Source organism: Acartia tonsa, chromosome 12 (assembly GCF_053477335.1).
Source record: "Acartia tonsa isolate MP-2025a chromosome 12, ASM5347733v1, whole genome shotgun sequence".
Lineage (NCBI taxonomy): Eukaryota > Metazoa > Arthropoda > Copepoda > Calanoida > Acartiidae > Acartia > Acartia tonsa.
Genome location: NC_137271.1, coordinates 25,571,007 through 25,589,364, shown reverse-complemented (window position 1 = coordinate 25,589,364; position 18,358 = coordinate 25,571,007). Strand labels below are relative to the sequence as shown.

The window sequence follows — 18,358 nt, the reverse complement described above, 5'->3', positions numbered from 1 at the left end:
GTGAATTAACACTAACAGTATAAATTATATAGCATTCGAGAAAATCTATCTATCTATGATAACCTGGGGGAATTGATCTAACAGGATTCTGGACAGGATTTTCCTCATCACTTGAGTCAAGAGTTGGTTGTCTCATGGGATATTCTGAAATTGACAAAATTTTAAATAGGTAAATTAAATTATAATTTACTTTATCTATAATACAAAGTAGCTTGGTGTCTGTCCGTTTGTCTGTCCGTCTGAAGCTTAAGATCTCCGTAACTGCTGAACCGATTAGGCTCTACTCTTCAGGGAATATACCTACTGGTCCTGTGATGGTTTTAAGCTATTTTCCTGGGGGGTGGGACACCCCCAATCCCCAAAAAACTAAAAAAAAACCACCCCCTAAAAAAATTTATTTACAATTTTTGTAAAATCTCAGTAACCGCTGAACCGATTGGGCTCTACTCTTCAGGGAATATACCTACTGGTCCTCTGGTGGTTTTAAGCTATTTTCTTGGGGGGTGGGACACCCCAACCCCCCATAATACAAAAAAAATTCCAACTTCAAAAATTTGAATTTTTTTATTTTTGTAAACGAAAACCAGTAATTGGGGTGGGAGAACCCCACTACACCATGGGGTGAAGCCCCCATGAATCCCCCACCCCCCAAAAAAAATTATAATTTTTTACAAATTTTAATTTTTGTGTATGCGAACAACCTGGGTTTAATTTTTACAAATTGAAATTTTTGTGTATATGGCAAACAACCTGGTAATTAAACGAAGAATAACTTTTTTTAATATTTCTATTTCAATTGACTTCCCATTACTTCATAGGGCGAAGCCCCTAGAGGCTAGGGGCGAAGCCGCTAGTACCTAATAAACTAAAAATCTAGTAAAGGAAGATCGAATTTTTTATAACAATTTGAAGTTTCAACCCTATTATAACATTTGGCGTTTTCCCTGAAATTGAATATGGAACGCAAACTTTTTAAAGAAAAAAAATAATATTTCTACCTGTATTCAAAGTAGTAGGAGACCAGAACTAGTACCTAACAGGGCTATATTTCTACCTGTATTCAAAGTTGTAGGAGGTCAGAACTAGTACCTGACAGGGCTATATTTCTACCTGTATTTGTAAGTTGTAGGAGGCCAGAACTAGTACCTGACAGGGCTATATTTCTACCTGTATTTGTAAGTTGTAGGAGGCCAGAACTGGTACCCGGCAGGCTTCTCAGGCTGAGGTCTATAGGGGTTCCAACATCTATAACCTCATCATCATTTCTCCGTTTATCCTTAAATAATTAAAATTCTATTTTTACAGTGATCTTAAGGGATAAGACAATGGACAATAAATCGATTTACATCCCATAATGAATTACCCCTTCTGTAGATAAGAATTATTCGTAGAAAATTTAGGACAGTCAAGGTTTGCACAAATCAATCAAGATTTTAAAAAGTACCCAAAGTTTTTATTAAACCTTATTGTCCGCTACATTCTTAACAGATAAATGTTTTGCTTGTGGCTTCTACTGTATCAAGGATTGTTCTTACCTTATTCTTATTATTAGGTGGACTACATAGCTCTATAGTTACATCTGGATCCTGACGGTTCCTGTTGGCTGCCTGCAGTCTGGCCGCTCCAGCAAGTAAACTCAATGCAGCACTTTAATATATTGATTAGGTTTACTTTTCACCCTCAGATGTAAAAACTTTATTTTAGTGTTTGGCCAAAATGACTTAGCAATTGTATCTGTAAGTACGTCTAATAACACCCTTTGCTATTTTTAAAATCCTAGAAAATTTTTTTTGCAAGAAAATTGCATAAATTCGCAACCTTTTTTAGCACCACTACTTAACTCGAGTTTTAAAACTTTTTATATAAAATCCTTTTTACAAAAAATATCAATAATTACTTAAAATTAAACCTGAAAGAAAAAAATTCTCATTACACGTGTTAATTTTCATGTTTTAGGTCTTTTTTTGAGGAAAACATAACTTCTCCTTTTTTTGACAATAATATATTTTTTTTAACAATTCAAAGTAAAATATAATAAAACTTTAACGATTTTTCTTGAATTATCAGTTGAAAATTTCATCAAACATGCAATTTAAGCGATGAAAATTTAATAAAATAATTTTTTTAATGTTTAGAATTACCAATTTTCTACATTTAAAACAAAATGTTAACAAAATTTAAAAACATTCTAACATATAACAAAAATCAATAACATTTTATAAAAAGATGTTTCAAAAAATAAATCATTAAAAGGTATTAAAATGCATTTGAAATTACTTAAAATTAAAACGAGAACATCTTTTTACACTGTATTCTGTGTAATAGAGTTTAAATGACATGATTAGTGAATGAAATATTTCCTAAACTCATTAAGCCTTTTTGTGACTATATTAAAAATAATTTATTTTATTTTATATTGTTTTTTTATTCAAATATTTGACACAATTTTCCCTACGTCAATAAAATAAAGTCAGTTTTTTACTGTTTCCAGGTTTTTCTTTATAATTATAACAATTAAATATAATATAAATCTTCATTATCTTTTATTTGAATTATCATACACATTAAAATGTGAAGTATAAGCTAGAATAGCACTTTTTTCAACGAATATTTTAATGACATTATATAAAAATAATTCCTCTTAAATATCACACAACATATGATTGGGAAGTATACCCATTTCTTGGAGGTATAATATTTACAAAAATACCAATAATTCTGTTTTCATCAGAAGTTAAAAAAATTGAACAATTCTAAAACAATGGTTGGCTGTCTAGATATTGAGTACACTAAGACTACGGCTCTGTTCTATTGAAATAACGTTGCAAAAAGAGGGGTTCTGAAAGTAATCTACCTAATTTTTTTTAAAGAACCAACAAGTACTGTCAGTATCTTTTTTCTTGTAATCTAGCAGACATCAAATCATAACACAATTTTTATGATAAAATATTCAGGTTTCTACTTCACATTTTAAAAAATATACTGATCAATAAAATGTTCAAAATTTTACTTTGTACTAATTGAAAAAATATGTTGTAATTTTTATTTTAAAGTTACATTTTTATCCCTGACAAAATCATAGACGACTTTTAAAGGCATCTTATCTAAACTTTTTGAAGAAAAACTTAAAAACGTTAATTAAGTATGAAAACTATTTTCTTCGATTTTTCTGAAGTTATTATCGCATTCTATGGTTTTTTTTATTATCATTTACTTATATCGAAAGTGCAAAACATTGTACCCCAACTTATTCATTTAATAAAAAACGAAGCGTTTTTTAGAAAGGTTATAGAAAGGAGATATAGAGTAGATGTCTTAGTATGATATGGAAACATTTATTTCTTGGTAAATCCACTTACCTAAGAGATAGAAAGATAGAAATTGAGTATACTTTAATGAATTAAAGTAGCAGCTAAGATCTATATTACTTTTTTTTAGATAGCAAGAAGATATCATAGTTTGTGAAAAGATAGAAAATATCTTTACCTTGGTGAATCCACGTAGCTGCTAAGATCAATGGTAGTTATGGGGGGTGGTGGGGAGAGGTTAACCAGCACAGATGTTGGCACTCCTGGTGCACAGGATTAAATGATATAAAAATTTTAAAAAAAGCAAAATTTAGTTACATAAAAAAGCTAAGAATGTCTCTGTGTCTGTATGATTTTGCTAAATGTAAGACTAATATGGTTTTCCTTAACAGTAAAGCTTATACAAGGCAAGGGAAATTTAATTTTGAGGATAATTATTTTTTTTTTATTTATAAATATAAAAGGGGGGGGGGGGCGAAAGTGACACTTTTTGAAACCAAAACTAAAAGTCAACAAAGGAACTCAACTAAAAAAAGAGTTACAGGTCTGAGATTTTGCATGGCAGTTGCTTTATAGGGGTACAATATAGTACTGTGAAGAAACGGTGGCGCAACCGCCGAAAACCGCCGTTTCCCGCCGAATTTTTTTTTGCCTTTTCTCGGCGGTTTTCGGCGGTTGCGCCGCCGTTTCTTCACAGTTCCATATTGTATCCCTGTAAAGCAACTGCCATGCAAAATGTCAGACCTGTAACTCTTTTTTTAGTTGAGTTCCTTTGACTTTTAGTTTTGGTTTCAAAAAGTGTCACTTTCGCCCCCCCCCCCCCCCCCTTTAAAGTTAAGGGGCGACATAACTATAACCCCCTTCCCTCAAGCACTCCTAGCGGCCTCTATGGGCAAAGCCTCTAGTTTGTACTAAAAGTGGTAAATTTAGAAGAAGAAAAAGAGACAACCATTCAAAAATAAAAGCAAATACACCAACGAGGTTATTTTATTTCTATAGCAGCAAATAATCGTTCCTCGTGCTGAACCATATCTTAATGAAATATATGCATTAAAATACATTAGAGGTGGAAGGGGTCAAATATCACGGCATTTCGTGCCAAGTATCACAAATTTAACATAAAAAACTTCGAGGCTTCAAACAAATTCATTTAATCCTCCTGCCTTGTCTCCCACTGGATGTAGCCACGTCACCGTCATCCAAAAGATGAGGAAAATTTCTTTCAAGATCCTGAATATACAAAATATATATTATTTACAAAACCCGCGACCGTGGCTCGTCGTCGGGGGGAGATTAGTTCGAATCTAGGCTTAACACCTCGTCATAAATAAAGACGTTGAAAATCAGGGTTCCGGAGCCGGAGCCGGGAGCAGCAACATTTTTGGTGGATCCGGAGCCGGATCCGGAGCCGGATCCGGAGCCGTATTTTTCGTTAAAAACGGCTCCGGCTCCGGATTAGCTAAAAATGATTTTTTAAAGTTATATTATAATTTGGCAACGGTCTATTTCCATGTAATAAACTGAAAAACTAATACTTAACAAATAGACACACATCCTTCTACTTTTATATAGCTTTAATCAAATAAAAGCAAAATATTTTATATTATTGTTTTATTTTATCAAATTCAATAATGAAAAAAAATTGATATATTAATTTTAAGGTAGGAGCCGGAGCCGGAGCTGGAGCCGGAGCCGTATTTCCAGATAAGGCTCCGCGGAGCCGGAGTTGGAGCCGCATCAAAATTAAACGGCTCCGACACCCTGTTGAAAATGGTTCCTACTGTTGGTATGTCAGGTGCGCGAAATTAATAGATAGAGTAGGGGTATGCCTTGTACAAAAACAGGCGCAACTCTTTATCATACACAATTAGGAATTCCAGAAAAAGGGGGTGCAATCAAAGAGTTGTTTGTTTGATAGGTGTTACTTAACTTAATATCCCGGGTGTTTGGAATAGTCAAAGAGATATTTGGATCTGACGTTAGAGTCTCTTGGACAGCAGGCTTGAGATAAATGATAATAATATTTCAATGAATAACATTAACAAGGGTGACACCATTCATAAGTAATGAAGCACAAATGTGTATGGAAAAACGGACAGAATAGATTATAGAGAAAATGTTCATTGTTGTTCAGTGGGACCACATAAACAGAGTGAGAAATAAAGAGAGATATCGGGATGATGATGTCTTATTAAACAAATAATCACAAAACCTAACAAAATCAGCCACTTATCTTAAACTGAGAAAATCACTTTGGCGCTAACCTGTTTCATATTGGCATTTGTAATTATAGGATAGATTCGCTACAACAATCAGTAACAACTTATATAGAACCATTAAGTATTATTGAGATATATGTATATGTCTTTATTAGCATGACCGACAGTACAACGGACCAAGTAAGCCTACTATAGTAGATGGACACTACCATGAGGAATTTTCACCAAAAAAAATAGACATCTAACTTTTAAAGAAATCATGTGTCAAGTGTTAATCAAAATGGTGGACAGAGTGGACAGACAGACGGATATTTGAAATTGTAGAGCAGCTTCGCTAACAAAAATAAGAAAGACATATCCACAATAAACAAGTCACAATAAAACCAAAAGGTAAAATGAATATATTACATTTTTTTGTAAATTATAAATCATACCACTTTCTATCATTCAACAGCATTAAAACTTTTGGTGCTTATAATAAATCTCAATTTTCATTTACCATTTGATAAGGTCTCAAGTATGACGCAACGCAGTTCGAATATTATTACCTGTTGGTATCTAAGATATCTCGAGGGTTTAGAACTTTTTCTTTTGCTCTTTTCTTTCTTTTTCTCTTCGGGTTTTTTACTTTCTTCAGATGGTGTAGATGGTATAGTTACCACTTCAGTACTAAATAATACAGAGTTTTCTATTTGAAATTCATATCAAATAGGGAAATGTGATATTCTACTTTAGTTAATAAATAGCGGCTACGCCCCTAGAGGCCTCTAGGGGCACTTGAGGAGAAGAGAGTCGAAATTAATAACCCAATTTCTTTTTTTAGATTTTAAAAGAAAAAATTAAAAAAAAATTTTTTTTGGGGGGGGGATTTTTCATTTTTGGGGGGGGTTGGGGGTGTCCCACCCCCCAAGAAAATAGTTATAAACTTTCCCGGGACCTATGAGAAGCTACCCTGTAAAGGAGAACCCGATCGGTTCAGCGGTTAGCGAGATCCTTCGCTACAAACAGACACACAAACATCGTTCTATTTTGTATTATAGATAGTAGTAGTTGGCTATAAAAAGATCATAGTTTTTATTCAGAGTTGAATAATAGATAGGCATAATATATCTGGAATGGATATTCCATCTGACACATTTTTCGTCAAATTGAACAAGAGATTTTTGCAGACAAAAACTGTTGTTTACATTTTGTTATACCTATACAAGATACGGTTGACGAAATTTGAGATGTATTTTATGGACGATATAATATTATCCTTATGGCTGATTTTGACAATATATAAAATTTATATTTATATATCATGACAGGACAATTCTAACATGTCTAAATTTATGAAGAGCTAACAATTACGGACGTACGTAAGGACTGACCCTAATTAAAAAAAATGCTTCGCTTATAAAAAAAAAAATTTTTGTTAGTCAACTGTGTTAAAAAGAAAATGGTATTTTACACATTGTGCCCGTTGAATACTTAAAACCCAACCATTATTTTGAAATAGATTGAAAATATGGGAGGGGATTGGGGGGATTTTTCTTCACCTTACCTGACGTAAGTTAAGAAACAAAAATCTAGGTACCACTTTCTTATTTTCAATTTATTTAAAAAAATAAGGGAGGGGGAAGATTATTAATGCTCAACATAGTATTTTGTGTGAAATCACCAAGAAAAGATTTACACACTTCACTGCAGACTGCAGGTAATGTATATAAATCCTACCTTTGGGTAGAAGAAGCACTAGAAGCAACTGTTTTAGTCCAAAGTTCCTTTAAATTTTTTAGCATTTGCGCCCCCTGGTTTAAAAATGCCTCCTCTCTATAAATTATATTTAATTTAATTGTGATATTTTTCTATTTTTTTAGGTAGTTTCCCTCATTTGATTTAACAAATGGACCACAACAAATGCATTTTACAGCTTAATGGTTACCATAGGGCTAGGGGATTCTCACAGGAAGATAACCACGTGAAGCCCAATTTAGGGTTAGAAACTTATTTTTTTTTGCTAAATTCTAAAAATGAGGTTTCCTTAATCCATTTATAAATATGAGTGAAAGCACAAACATTTATTTTTGGTAGCTAGGCTATTTCATTTTGAGTGTTGTCCGAACGTACGTCCATCAATCGGTAAGTGTATTTTCAATGTTTTACACATTTAACTGTGAATTCTGTTCACACACACTCGAGGCACCCAATTTCGCACACGCTAACTTTCTATCATATGCTTAACTACAACTCGATTGATAATAATTTTATTAAGGGTTTGTTCTTATCTAGTTTTCATAACTTGCAGTTTACATATACTATGAAAAAATGTGGATAAAGGAGGTTTCTAAAATGTTTTGAATTTATAATATTTTTTTTGGGCAAGGTTACTTGAAAGTTTAATAGTTTCATATTAGGAAGGGATATTACGCGAAAAGAAAAACTACATCGCCCAACAATTTTGGACAGTTCAAAAAAAGCCATAAAAGGGGGATGTGGAAAATAACCATTTGGGCAGGGGGGGGGGGGTTTACTCGAGAACCCTTAGAGCTAGAGGGAGCTAATTTTGGATATAAGCTTCTATGGGGCCAAAGTTACTTTTAAAATTATCGTCGACCCCCCACCCCCCCCAAATTTTTTTTTTTTTGGGGGGGGCGGGTGGATTATACTAAATGATGTTTCTCATAAACGACTTGAGATAAATGGAGCAAACCTTGGGATACAAGTTTTGTAGGCCTATATTTGATTTTAGAATTATCGTTGACCACCAACCCACCCCAAAACCCCTAATTTGGGGGGGGGAGGGCGGGTGAATTATACTATAGGGTGTTTCTCATAAACGACTTGAGATAAATGGAGCAAACCTTAGGATACAAGTTTTGTAGGCCTATATTTGATTTTAGATCTATCGTTGACCACCCACCCACCCCAAAACCCCTAATTTGGGGGGGGGGGGGCGGGTGAATTATACTATAGGGTGTTTCTCATAAACGACTTGAGATAAATGGAGCAAACCTTAGGATACAAGTTTTGTAGGCCTATATTTGATTTTATAATTATCGTTGACCACCCACTCACCCCAAAACCCCTAATTTTTTTTGGGGGGGGGGGGGGGGGGGGCGGGTGGATTATACTATAGGGTTTTTCTCATAAACGACTTGCAGCAATTTGGCGAGAAATGCAATAAAAAAAATTTTTTTTGGTGGCGGCTGTAAACGGCGGCGGGAGGCGGGAGCGGCGGTCCTGCCGCCGTTTTTTTAAAAAGATACCAATAGTTGGGGTAATTAGTGACCCTGTCATGTACGCTAATGTATGTACACTTTCAGGCCACCAAATTTGGAGAAGAACAGAGGCTGCCTGCGGCTCACTGCGGCAGACATCATAATTTCGCGGTTGCAAATAGCAAATTAAGGATTTTCATTTTTCAGACCGCTTAATTATAATGTCTGCCGGCTCTTTGGAAAACTAAGCTGTCCAGAATTAACATCCAGGTACAGCTTAGTTCTTCAAATTATTAACCTTTCCACCTTTCCCTATTAACAAATAATGTAATTGGGGGGAGGATAGGACAATAGCTTAGGCCGGGTGAAGTTTAGGTTTCCACCAAATTTCCCAAAATATAACTCTATTTGTTTAGGCCTAAACATCAACACTTCCACAAATTACAGACCATCCATAAATGCACCAAGGCCCATCTGGAGATCCCAACAGTCCCCCCCATCTGGCCCCGCGCATCCTCTGGATTCTTGTGGTAATTTGATCCTTCCCTGCATTGCAGTCACAGGTAGAACATTTTGCTAAAGCTGCTCTATAACTACCCTGTCTGTAAGTCTTAAGCCTCAAGGGGGATACAGCATCCTTCCCGCACATTGATGTTTACAGACTGTTAATTCTGTACAGCTGCTGAGGTGCTTTACAACTAAGTGCCACCCACCCATAGGACAACTCCTTGTCCTCTTATTTAACAATAACTGTTAAGTAATCCGAACCTGTTTTTCTCCCTACCCATAGGACAACTCCTTGTCCTCTTATTTAACAATATAGCTGTTAAATAATCTGAACCTGTTTTCCCCCCTACCCCTTTTCATCTCCCTGATAGCTTGCGGTCCCTGCCATACTGCGCCATATTAAAGACAACAGAAATTCGGTGAAGGTTCCCCCCTCATCATTTATTTGTTGTAAAAACACAAAAATATAAAAACACCAAATAAAAATATAAGCTAAAGAGAGGTTATAATTTAAATAAATAAATTAACAACAGCATTCAGTGGTCAATGAAGGAGATTTTCCTCACTAAACCGCCCGGAGCAATTACACGCTCAAGGCATAACACCCTCTATCATCCATCTAACTCACACCCCACCCCTTCTCACACCAAACGTTCACAATCCGACTCTGCGACTGTTGCGAGTCGTCGGCCTAAAACCGTCAGAGTTTTAGCCAAAAAACATAAACTCAACACCCCGTTTGAATTACGTGCCAAAAAACTCCTTAAAACAAAAAAAGCGCTACTTCAACGGCAAAAACCGGTTGACCGCAACTCTAGGCCCGTCGTTTCCTCACGCAGGCCCAGCGTTAGTCGCACCCCCCCAGGCCAAAACAGCCACCACCGTAGCCCATCCCCGTCACCTATCCGAGGATTCCCTACACCCCCTGCAGCTCCCCAACTACTTGCAGCCCCTCACTTACCCTCCTCACCTGTTGATCCACTGGTAACTTTTCCCGTTATACATCCGTATAACGGCCTTTCACCACAAACCCCCACAACCTCTACAGATACTGAAGAGTTTGAGCTAGCCCCACAGCAACTAGATTGGGATAATTATTCCCCCATACCATCCTTCCAAAAATCAGCTTCAATTCTTGAAGAAGCTTTGGAACAACTCTATTCTGAAGATTTACAGAAAGAGGTTCAGGACGAGGTTTTTTATAACCCTGAACAGTTCCCGTTACACGACCACCTCCCAGGCTCCGCTTCTAACGCTTCCACATCGACACACAATATTAGTGTCGATCTATCTGCGCTTGTTACAGCACAAACCCCAACCATGACTGATGAGGCAACCAAACTCATCATCGAATGCGATGAGTGCATGATGATAGACGAAGACTGTCAGAGCATCATAAATAACCCTGACAGGTTTAGCATTGAAAAGCTAGACAATAGTCTATCATTGTTGGAAGAAAAAGCCTCGTCAATTCGCCACATCATAGCTTTCTTTCGCAACAGCCCAGACCCAAGGGTCACCGAAGCTGACATGAACAAAGCGTTACAGCTACGTATAGCCATGCGCTCAAAAATCGAGTTCATTCATGAACATCGTACATCACGTTTGAAAGCTCAACCGATTACGACGACTGCTGCTCCAGCAGTACCTCTCTCTACTTGCTCTGACGACTCGACTACCACTTCAGCAGTCGGATCCGAGGCAGGTACCTTACCATGTGATGGCCAAGTAATTGTGCCTCCAGCAGTTACGACTCAGGCCACAGCTGTTCCTGCTGCAACTATGCTCCAGCAAACAGCTCCCATCCCCAACCGCATAAATCCTACGACATACGCGGTAAAACAAGCAAGGGTAAAACAAAAAAGGGACCCCTTGCTTGTTGAGCTCGACGATCTCTGCGAAAAGTTCGGCGACCTTAAAACGACCGAAGTTAAGCAGTTAGGTCAGTTCAATAAACTTAATGCTCAATTCAAAGACCTACTCGAAAAGGCACAGCGTTCCTTACATAAAGCCAAAACGCTTTGTGAGGACGCGATGCTTACGGACATGAAGGAAGATGCGACAGCATTGGATGCCCAGTCCACCACGCTCGAAACTGAAATATCCAGCGTGGAATCATACGTTGAACGCTTGAGGGACCGTTTCGGAGTGCCTATCTCAGGACACTCTTTCAATCAGCGTTCCTCCAACATTCCTATCCCTCACTTTTCTGGGGCCAAAACAGATAAACTTGACCTCTTTACATTCCAAAAGAAGTTCCAGATTTACATCGACTCAATGCCTTCCATAGCAGAAGTCGAAGCATTGGAGATACTGAAAGAGAAATGTCTCCAAGGCAATGCACAGATGTTATGCTCTGCCGAAAAATCCATTAAGGCCTGTATGAAGCAGCTGTCGTTCCACTACGGCAGCAAAACCAGCATCATAGCTAAACGCAAGGCCAAAATCATGGAACTTGGACCATGCCCTAAATACAACTGGGAACAGCAGATCACATGGATGGTAAAACTCCGTTCACTGCTTGCTGACACCCAAGAATTTGCAAAAGAAAATGACGCGGAGCAAACCTTGTATCACGGCAAAACAGATATTGCCAACTCCGTGTTGAATCTTCTTAAAGGCGACTACTTTAAGGAGATGTCTAGAAAATTCATGTTGAGTGCAGATGAGCACGGGGAAGAAGACGGCCAGTATTGCTATGAACAACTTCTCCTCTTTCTTGACTCTGAGCTCCGCCAGCTACAGTATCAGCTCAATCAACATGAAGGGGCATCCCTCCACACTGGCACCGCAACTTCTATCGGCAACAATGCCAACACAAACAGCGGCAGCTCCAGTAACAAACAGTCCAATCATGCTGGTAACAACCCGGGTCATAAAAACTCGAACCGGAGTAAACCAGCCTCCCAAACCTACACAGCCTCCACCTTTTCGGCCTCGGAGGACCCAAAACATCGCCAAAAAGGCAGGTTAGCCGACAAGTCGACTAAGACGCCCACTCCGCTCTTAGCATACACAGGTGCTGCTTCTAAGCCTGTATCGACTGATTGCGCGCTTTGTCAGAACAAACACACATATTTGTTCCAATGCCAGGTGTACATCAATACACCACACAAGGAGAAACGCCAACTCCACGGCAAGACAAAAGCCTGTCATAGGTGCCTCAGAATGGACGCCAACGTCAATTTCGACAATATTGACGAATGGTGGAACAATCACAAAAACGATTGTCGCACCACCTTTTACTGCCAAGCTGACAATTGCCAGTACGCATCCTCACACCGCGTGCAAAAACACATCCTCGCCTGCTCAATTCATGTGGAGCAGAATAAAAAGAGGTTAGGCGATTTCAGCAAATCACTGCCCAAGGATGTCCCTATAACATCTGGCAACCTTCTGTTCATGGATAACATAACCATGAACCTCCAAACCGCTGACACCACACCCGACGTTTCCGACCCCAACACTTTCCCCGATGTTGCTGCTCCCGGCATCTTCATGTGCCAAAACGTCCCTGATCTCTCCGGCAACCCGTTGTTTGTATTCTATGACAGCGGTTGTGGTACAGCCGCAGTTTCAGCTTCTGCAGCGGCTAGACTAAATGCCACAGAACACAGACCTGGACCCACCCTCATGAACGTAGCAGGTGGCAAAGTCGTCCATCTTCCCTATGGCAGTGACAAGTTCACACTGCCATTAGTCGACAGTGCCATGTCCGCAACTATAATTGCTGCAAAAATGGACACGCTGACGGCTCCATTTCCTCGTTGGGACCTCAAGGAGCCTCATGGTGACCTTGCAAATCATTACAAAGGCCACGAGCTCCTCCCTACCGTACCAGATGTCATTGGCGGAGGCCAAGTCGACATAATCCTGGGAATCAAGTACAATTACTTGTTCCCAATGCGCATCTGCTCATTGCCCTGTGGTTTATCTTTATACAGAAGCCCACTTAAGGGTATCGACGGCCACACAGGTGTACTTGGTGGCCCCCACAAGGCTTGGGCTAAAGCAGCCGAGACTGTAAACTTTGTTGGTGCTGCTCTCTTCTTCACCAACGAGCTGTCTGCCTACCGCTATACCACTGAAACACTTCTGAACAGTGGCAGGAATTGGTGCGCGGATGACTCCAAAACCGACACCTTTCCGTATCTCCGTCCAATCACTGTTGAGGAAACAACAGACGAGGACGCTTCGCTGGATGTTCATACATACAGCACCAATATTCAACACGTCAAACGACATGAACGCAAGTATCTTGAGAGTGAAGACATAGGCACTCAAGCACCTTACCGTTGCATAGCATGCCGTGGCTGCAATGACTGCAAAAACGGAGACATTCTGGAGGCAACTTCTCTGAAAGAAGAGGCCGAACAACTCCTAATAAAAAAGTCCGTCAAGTTCTTACCTGACGAACGCCGGATCGTAGCATCTCTTCCCTTCATTGCTGATCCGGTTAAGGAGTTACAACCAAACAAAAACAGGGCCCTCAAAGTTCTGGAGTCCCAGCTGCGAAAATTGCAGAAGGATCCAGAGGCCAAACTACAAGTTATGGCGTCACATGACAAACTAGCATTGAATGGCTATTCATGTGACATTGATGACCTATCCCCTGAGGAACGCGCCCTTGTAGACAATCTGCCAGGAGAATACTACCTCCCTTGGCGATTCGTCACTAAAGAAAACTCTCTTTCCACTCCAGTCAGGGTTGTATTTGATGCTTCTGCGACAACCTCGTCAGGTAAAAGTCTGAACGACGTCCTAGCAAAGGGCACAAACAGACTTGAAAAAATCTTAGCTCTGGACATCAATTTCAGAGCAGGCCCACATGCTTTCGCATGCGACATACGGATGGCATACAATCAGATTAAGTTGGATCCATCTGATTTCCGCTGGCACAAGTACTTGTGGGTTGATAGCCTTGCCCCTGGTGGCACCATCAGAACGCGCATCATGCGCACCATCATTTATGGGGTTAAACCTTCTGGCAACCAAACGGCAGAAGGTCTTGAACAGGTAGCTCAGTATGTCATGGACAACCATCCTGAACATACTGCAGGTGCCCAGGTTCTCAAAACCAAAACTTATGTTGATGATACTTCTGATTCAACAGACTCCGCAATTGAACTAGACAAAATCATTGCGGGAGTCAAATTCACTCTTGACTTAGCAGGCATGAGCGTCAAAAGCTTTGTCAAATCTTCAGCTGTACCTGAAGACACTGTGTCGAATGATGGCACACATGTTAGCTACCTCGGCTATCGATGGGCTCCACTTGCTGACACTCTCAGTCTGGACGTCAAACCTCTCTCGTTCGGTAAAACAAAACGAGGTAAAAGACCTCCACCAGTAGAAGGAAGTCTTGAAGAGGCTCTTCTACACAATTTCACAAAAAGAACAATCTTGTCGCAAGTTGCCTCTAACTTCGACCTCCTCGGACTCTGCACCCCCGTGACTGCTAAATTCAAAGCAGACTATCACGACCTCCTTTCTTACGCCACTGGTTGGGACGACGGTCTCCCAACCAAGTTGCTTCCCACATGGGTGACTAACATTGAAACGATGCAACAACTTGCGTCAGTTTCGTGCCCACGGTCCGTAATTCCGGCAAATTCTGAGCCCAAAGTTGATCTGTTAGTATCTGTTGATGCTAGTCAAAACATGGCAATCGTATGCGTGCATGTTAGGTCAAGGTCTCTCACAGGCGAGGTCACTGTCCGACTAGCTGCTGCCAAATCAAAGATTGTAACTGGTAGCACAATTCCTCGAGCAGAGCTCAGGGCAGCTGTTGTAGGCACCATTCTCGCAACAACCGTTGCCAAAAATCTCAAAAACAAGGTAGAAAAAGTCACCTACTTCACAGACTCTTCCGTTGTGCTATCTTGGCTTCATCAAGATGCACGCCCTCTTTCTCTTGGCGTACGCAGCTGCGTCATCGAAATTCGCCGATTCTCTTCCCCAGACCAATGGCGACATGTTGAATCTGAAAACAACATAGCCGACTTGGGTACTCGTTTCCTCGCCACTATCAAGGATATCGATGCTAATTCTGAATGGCAAAACGGCAAACCCTGGATGTATCTTGATTACCAGGACATGCCAGCCCAATCCTTCCAAGATCTTAAACTATCAATGGAAGCGAAGCAGGCCGCTGCCCAAGAGGTCAGAATCCTCCATGGTGATACGAAATCACCTCAGGAAAGAACGGCAGAGATAACCAAGTTCTCGAATTATCTCTACGACCCGTGCAAACGGTCATGGCCCAAGTCTCTCCGTGTCATGGCCATTGTTCGAAAATTCTGCTTTTTCGACTTCAAATCGTACCGTAATTTGAAGGCCCCCCCTCATCCAAATCCTCAGGTCGTCCAACTTTCGGACGAAGAAATCCACAAGGCGGAGAATTACTACTTTAGACTCGCTGCTAAAGAAGTGCTTAAGTTCTCCAACTCAAAGGCCCACGGCAACAATGTCGTCACTGACGATGGCATTATCAAATACAATGGTCGTATTGTCGAGGGCACTAACATAGAAGACGTTGACAATATCATGCCTGATTTGTCTCCCCTCCACTTCGTTAGACCGATAGTCGATCGGTATAGCTTAATAGCATACTCTGTTATGCTATACGCCCATCAAGAGCTTGCACTACACAGAAATGTAAACGCAACACTCTTAGAATCCAGGCACATTGCCTACATTCTTAATGGCAGAGATCTCTCCAAAGAGATCAGAGCGGCTTGCCCACATTGTCGTAGGTTCAAGGCCAAGCTTCTAGAAGCTGAAATGGGACCAATCCATCAAAACAGACTGACCATTGCTCCCCCGTTCTACTACTGCCAACTTGACCTAATGGGTCCGTTCTTAGCTCACTGTGAACATAACCACAGATCCACAGTCAAGGTTTGGGGTCTAGTATGTAGAGACCCAGCCTCATCCGCAACGGCTTGCTATGCTATGACGAAGTATAACACTGACGCTTTTCTTCAAGCTTTCCAACGATTCGTTCATCGTTATTGCTACCCTAAAAAGGTCTTCATCGACCCAGGTGCACAGCTCATCAAGGGCGTAGCAAAATCAGAGTTTTCCATGGCTGACATCACTAAAACGCTCAATGGAAAAAGCTGCAGCATAGAGTACGAGATCGGTCCCACTGCTGCCCACAATTATCAAGGTTGCGTGGAACGCTCAATCAAAGAGATCAAAACTTTGTTCCATGCAACATTCAACGGTCTCAAGCTGGACGTCATGTCTTTTGAGACCGCCTTTTCATACATTGCCAATGAAATAAACAACATGCCAATCTGTACGGTATCCAGAACGGAGGATATAGGTCACGCAGACCTTATCACGCCTAACCGTCTGATACACGGCAGGAATAACAGGCGTGCACCCACTGGACCAATGAGGGTAGAGCAACCATCCCGCCTATTGGAACAGATGGAACGCCTCTATCAATCATGGTGGCAGATCTGGCTGTATGAACGCCTTCCAGATTACATTCCAAGACCAAAGAAATTTGGCAAAACAGGTCCACAACCAAAAGAAATGGATATCGTTGTTTTCCTCCGGTCCCCAGATGAGTTGATTGGCGATCAACTCTGGCGCCTTGGCCAGGTCCTACACCTCATCACTTCTGATGATGGTATCGTCCGTCAGGTAATTATCCGTTGGCGGAAACACTGGAAGGAAGAGTTTCATGAAACCAGAAGAAGTGTCCGGCACTGCACAAGATAGACGTCACCGACAACCAGGGTGGAAACTTCCTACCTAGCGAAGAAGAATACGTTCAAATCCCGGCTTGGACTCTAAAAGGCACCCACTGTTCAAGTACCCGCCAGGTCAGGGAAGAGGCTCAGAAGCGAGCCCGCCTCGAGATATTATACAAACAAAAATTTCCCGAGGAGCCCAAACCCCCCCCGTGTAACATGGACAGTGAATTGACAAAGAGTATTGATAATCTCTATCAAACATTCCATGCTAGCCCAATGCCCACCTTTTTCGACAGATGGCACCAACTTGATCTGATACATGAGCTGCTTGGAAAGGATGATGTATCCGCCCCCAGATTCCAAAAAATGTACTCCCTTTACGTACAGGCGGAATACCTCAGAGGCAAGGAAGCAGCGATGGAAACCACACTCGCCCGTTTAGAGTTCCACCGTGAACAGAAGTTCTATGAATACAGAAAAAAGACTTCTGACAACATGCAAAATTCCATCAGCCAGATTCCAAAGCATAATAGTAAAATGCTCTACTGCAGAAATCAAGCTTGCCCTGACTGTAGGCATACCACCAAACCTTCTTTGAAAACCCACGGTCTCCAGAATTCTGGTTCAAGAAGGAAAAATCAAAAAGTTTCCCAGGTCAAACAGCAGGAACCCTCCACCTCAAGACAGCGCTCACGCTCCCGCTCGTCTCCAAAACGGCGCTCGCCATCTAGGCGCCGTTATTCTACACGACACTATTCCCCAAAACGCCGTTCTTATTCCAGAAGGCGTTCTCCCCCGAGACAACGTTCACCTACACGACAACGGTCACCATCACCTGCTGTACGTCAAGACTACCGCCGACCAGCAGACTATGATGATAGATATGCACACAATCATGTCAACACACCACAGGGTAGATACGTCCGTCACTTCCAAAGTGAGAGTCATCATGATAACACCTATGACCCCTCACGCCAGGACGGTTACGGCTATATACCTGTAACAGACCGTCTCTATTAAGTCTCTATTAAAATTTTTCTATTAAAGAAAAAATGTGTCGATAAAAAAAAAAAAAAAATTATTATTTCTTCTCATCCTGTTTGTGCCGCTACAAGTTTCATTTTATCCATTTTTATCTAATTTTAATGCTTTCAGATAAAATCCAAGATCCCAGAAAAAAAAAATGAGCACGCCATATCATCTCAGAGCCTGCCTCAACGAACCCTACAACCACGGTAGGTTTTTAATGGGGGAGATAAGGGATACACAGGGAATGCTGGAATCCATCCGTCGTGGGATCGAAAACCACGCCCGGCACTTCCCTAATGATACCACAAATGCACGCTACCTCAACAGTTACGCCCGCCGGATCTCCCGTTTAGAGGAAGAGGTTGACAGCTGGAGTCATTGGG

The 18,358-nt window shown here is 40.6% G+C and overlaps 2 protein-coding genes and 1 long non-coding RNA gene across 14 annotated transcripts in view; 2 read left to right on the top strand and 1 right to left on the bottom strand.

Annotated features, from left to right (window-relative positions):
* Topors (Topoisomerase I-interacting protein) overlaps nucleotides 1–18,358 on the bottom strand; it is a 55,215-nt gene that overhangs the window by 14,266 nt on the left and 22,591 nt on the right. For 11 of the 12 annotated variants that reach the window (XR_013884906.1, XR_013884907.1, XR_013884910.1 and 8 more), the window contains 7 exons: nucleotides 7,247–7,344; nucleotides 6,076–6,196; nucleotides 4,472–4,538; nucleotides 3,487–3,571; nucleotides 1,536–1,647; nucleotides 1,168–1,276; nucleotides 64–144 (listed from right to left, as the gene is read on the bottom strand). Coding sequence is in view for 7 of the 12 variants with exons in the window: in XM_080180220.1 (XP_080036346.1) it covers nucleotides 64–144; nucleotides 1,168–1,276; nucleotides 1,536–1,647; nucleotides 3,487–3,571; nucleotides 4,472–4,538; nucleotides 6,076–6,196; nucleotides 7,247–7,344 (673 nt within the window). In the remaining 5 variants the exon portion in view is untranslated. Of the gene's footprint in view, nucleotides 1–63; nucleotides 145–1,167; nucleotides 1,277–1,535; nucleotides 1,648–3,486; nucleotides 3,572–4,471; nucleotides 4,539–6,075; nucleotides 6,199–7,246; nucleotides 7,345–18,358 lie in introns of all 12 variants that reach the window. The other variant, XM_080180226.1, reaches the window with a different exon arrangement.
* On the top strand, nucleotides 8,813–9,176 carry LOC145334715 (uncharacterized). Its single transcript, XR_013884917.1, has 2 exons — nucleotides 8,813–9,000; nucleotides 9,147–9,176. It is a non-coding gene; the product is annotated as an uncharacterized LOC145334715 (long non-coding RNA).
* Nucleotides 17,161–17,974, top strand: LOC145334094 (uncharacterized). Its single transcript, XM_080179377.1, has one exon. The coding sequence runs from the start codon at nucleotides 17,163–17,165 to the stop codon at nucleotides 17,964–17,966; it is 804 nt and encodes a 267-aa protein (XP_080035503.1). The 5' UTR covers nucleotides 17,161–17,162; the 3' UTR covers nucleotides 17,967–17,974.

Excerpts from the sequence above, each read along its gene's own strand:
- LOC145334094 (XM_080179377.1), top strand. The coding sequence starts at position 17,163 with ATGGACAGTGAATTGACAAAGAGTATTGATAATCTCTATCAAACATTC.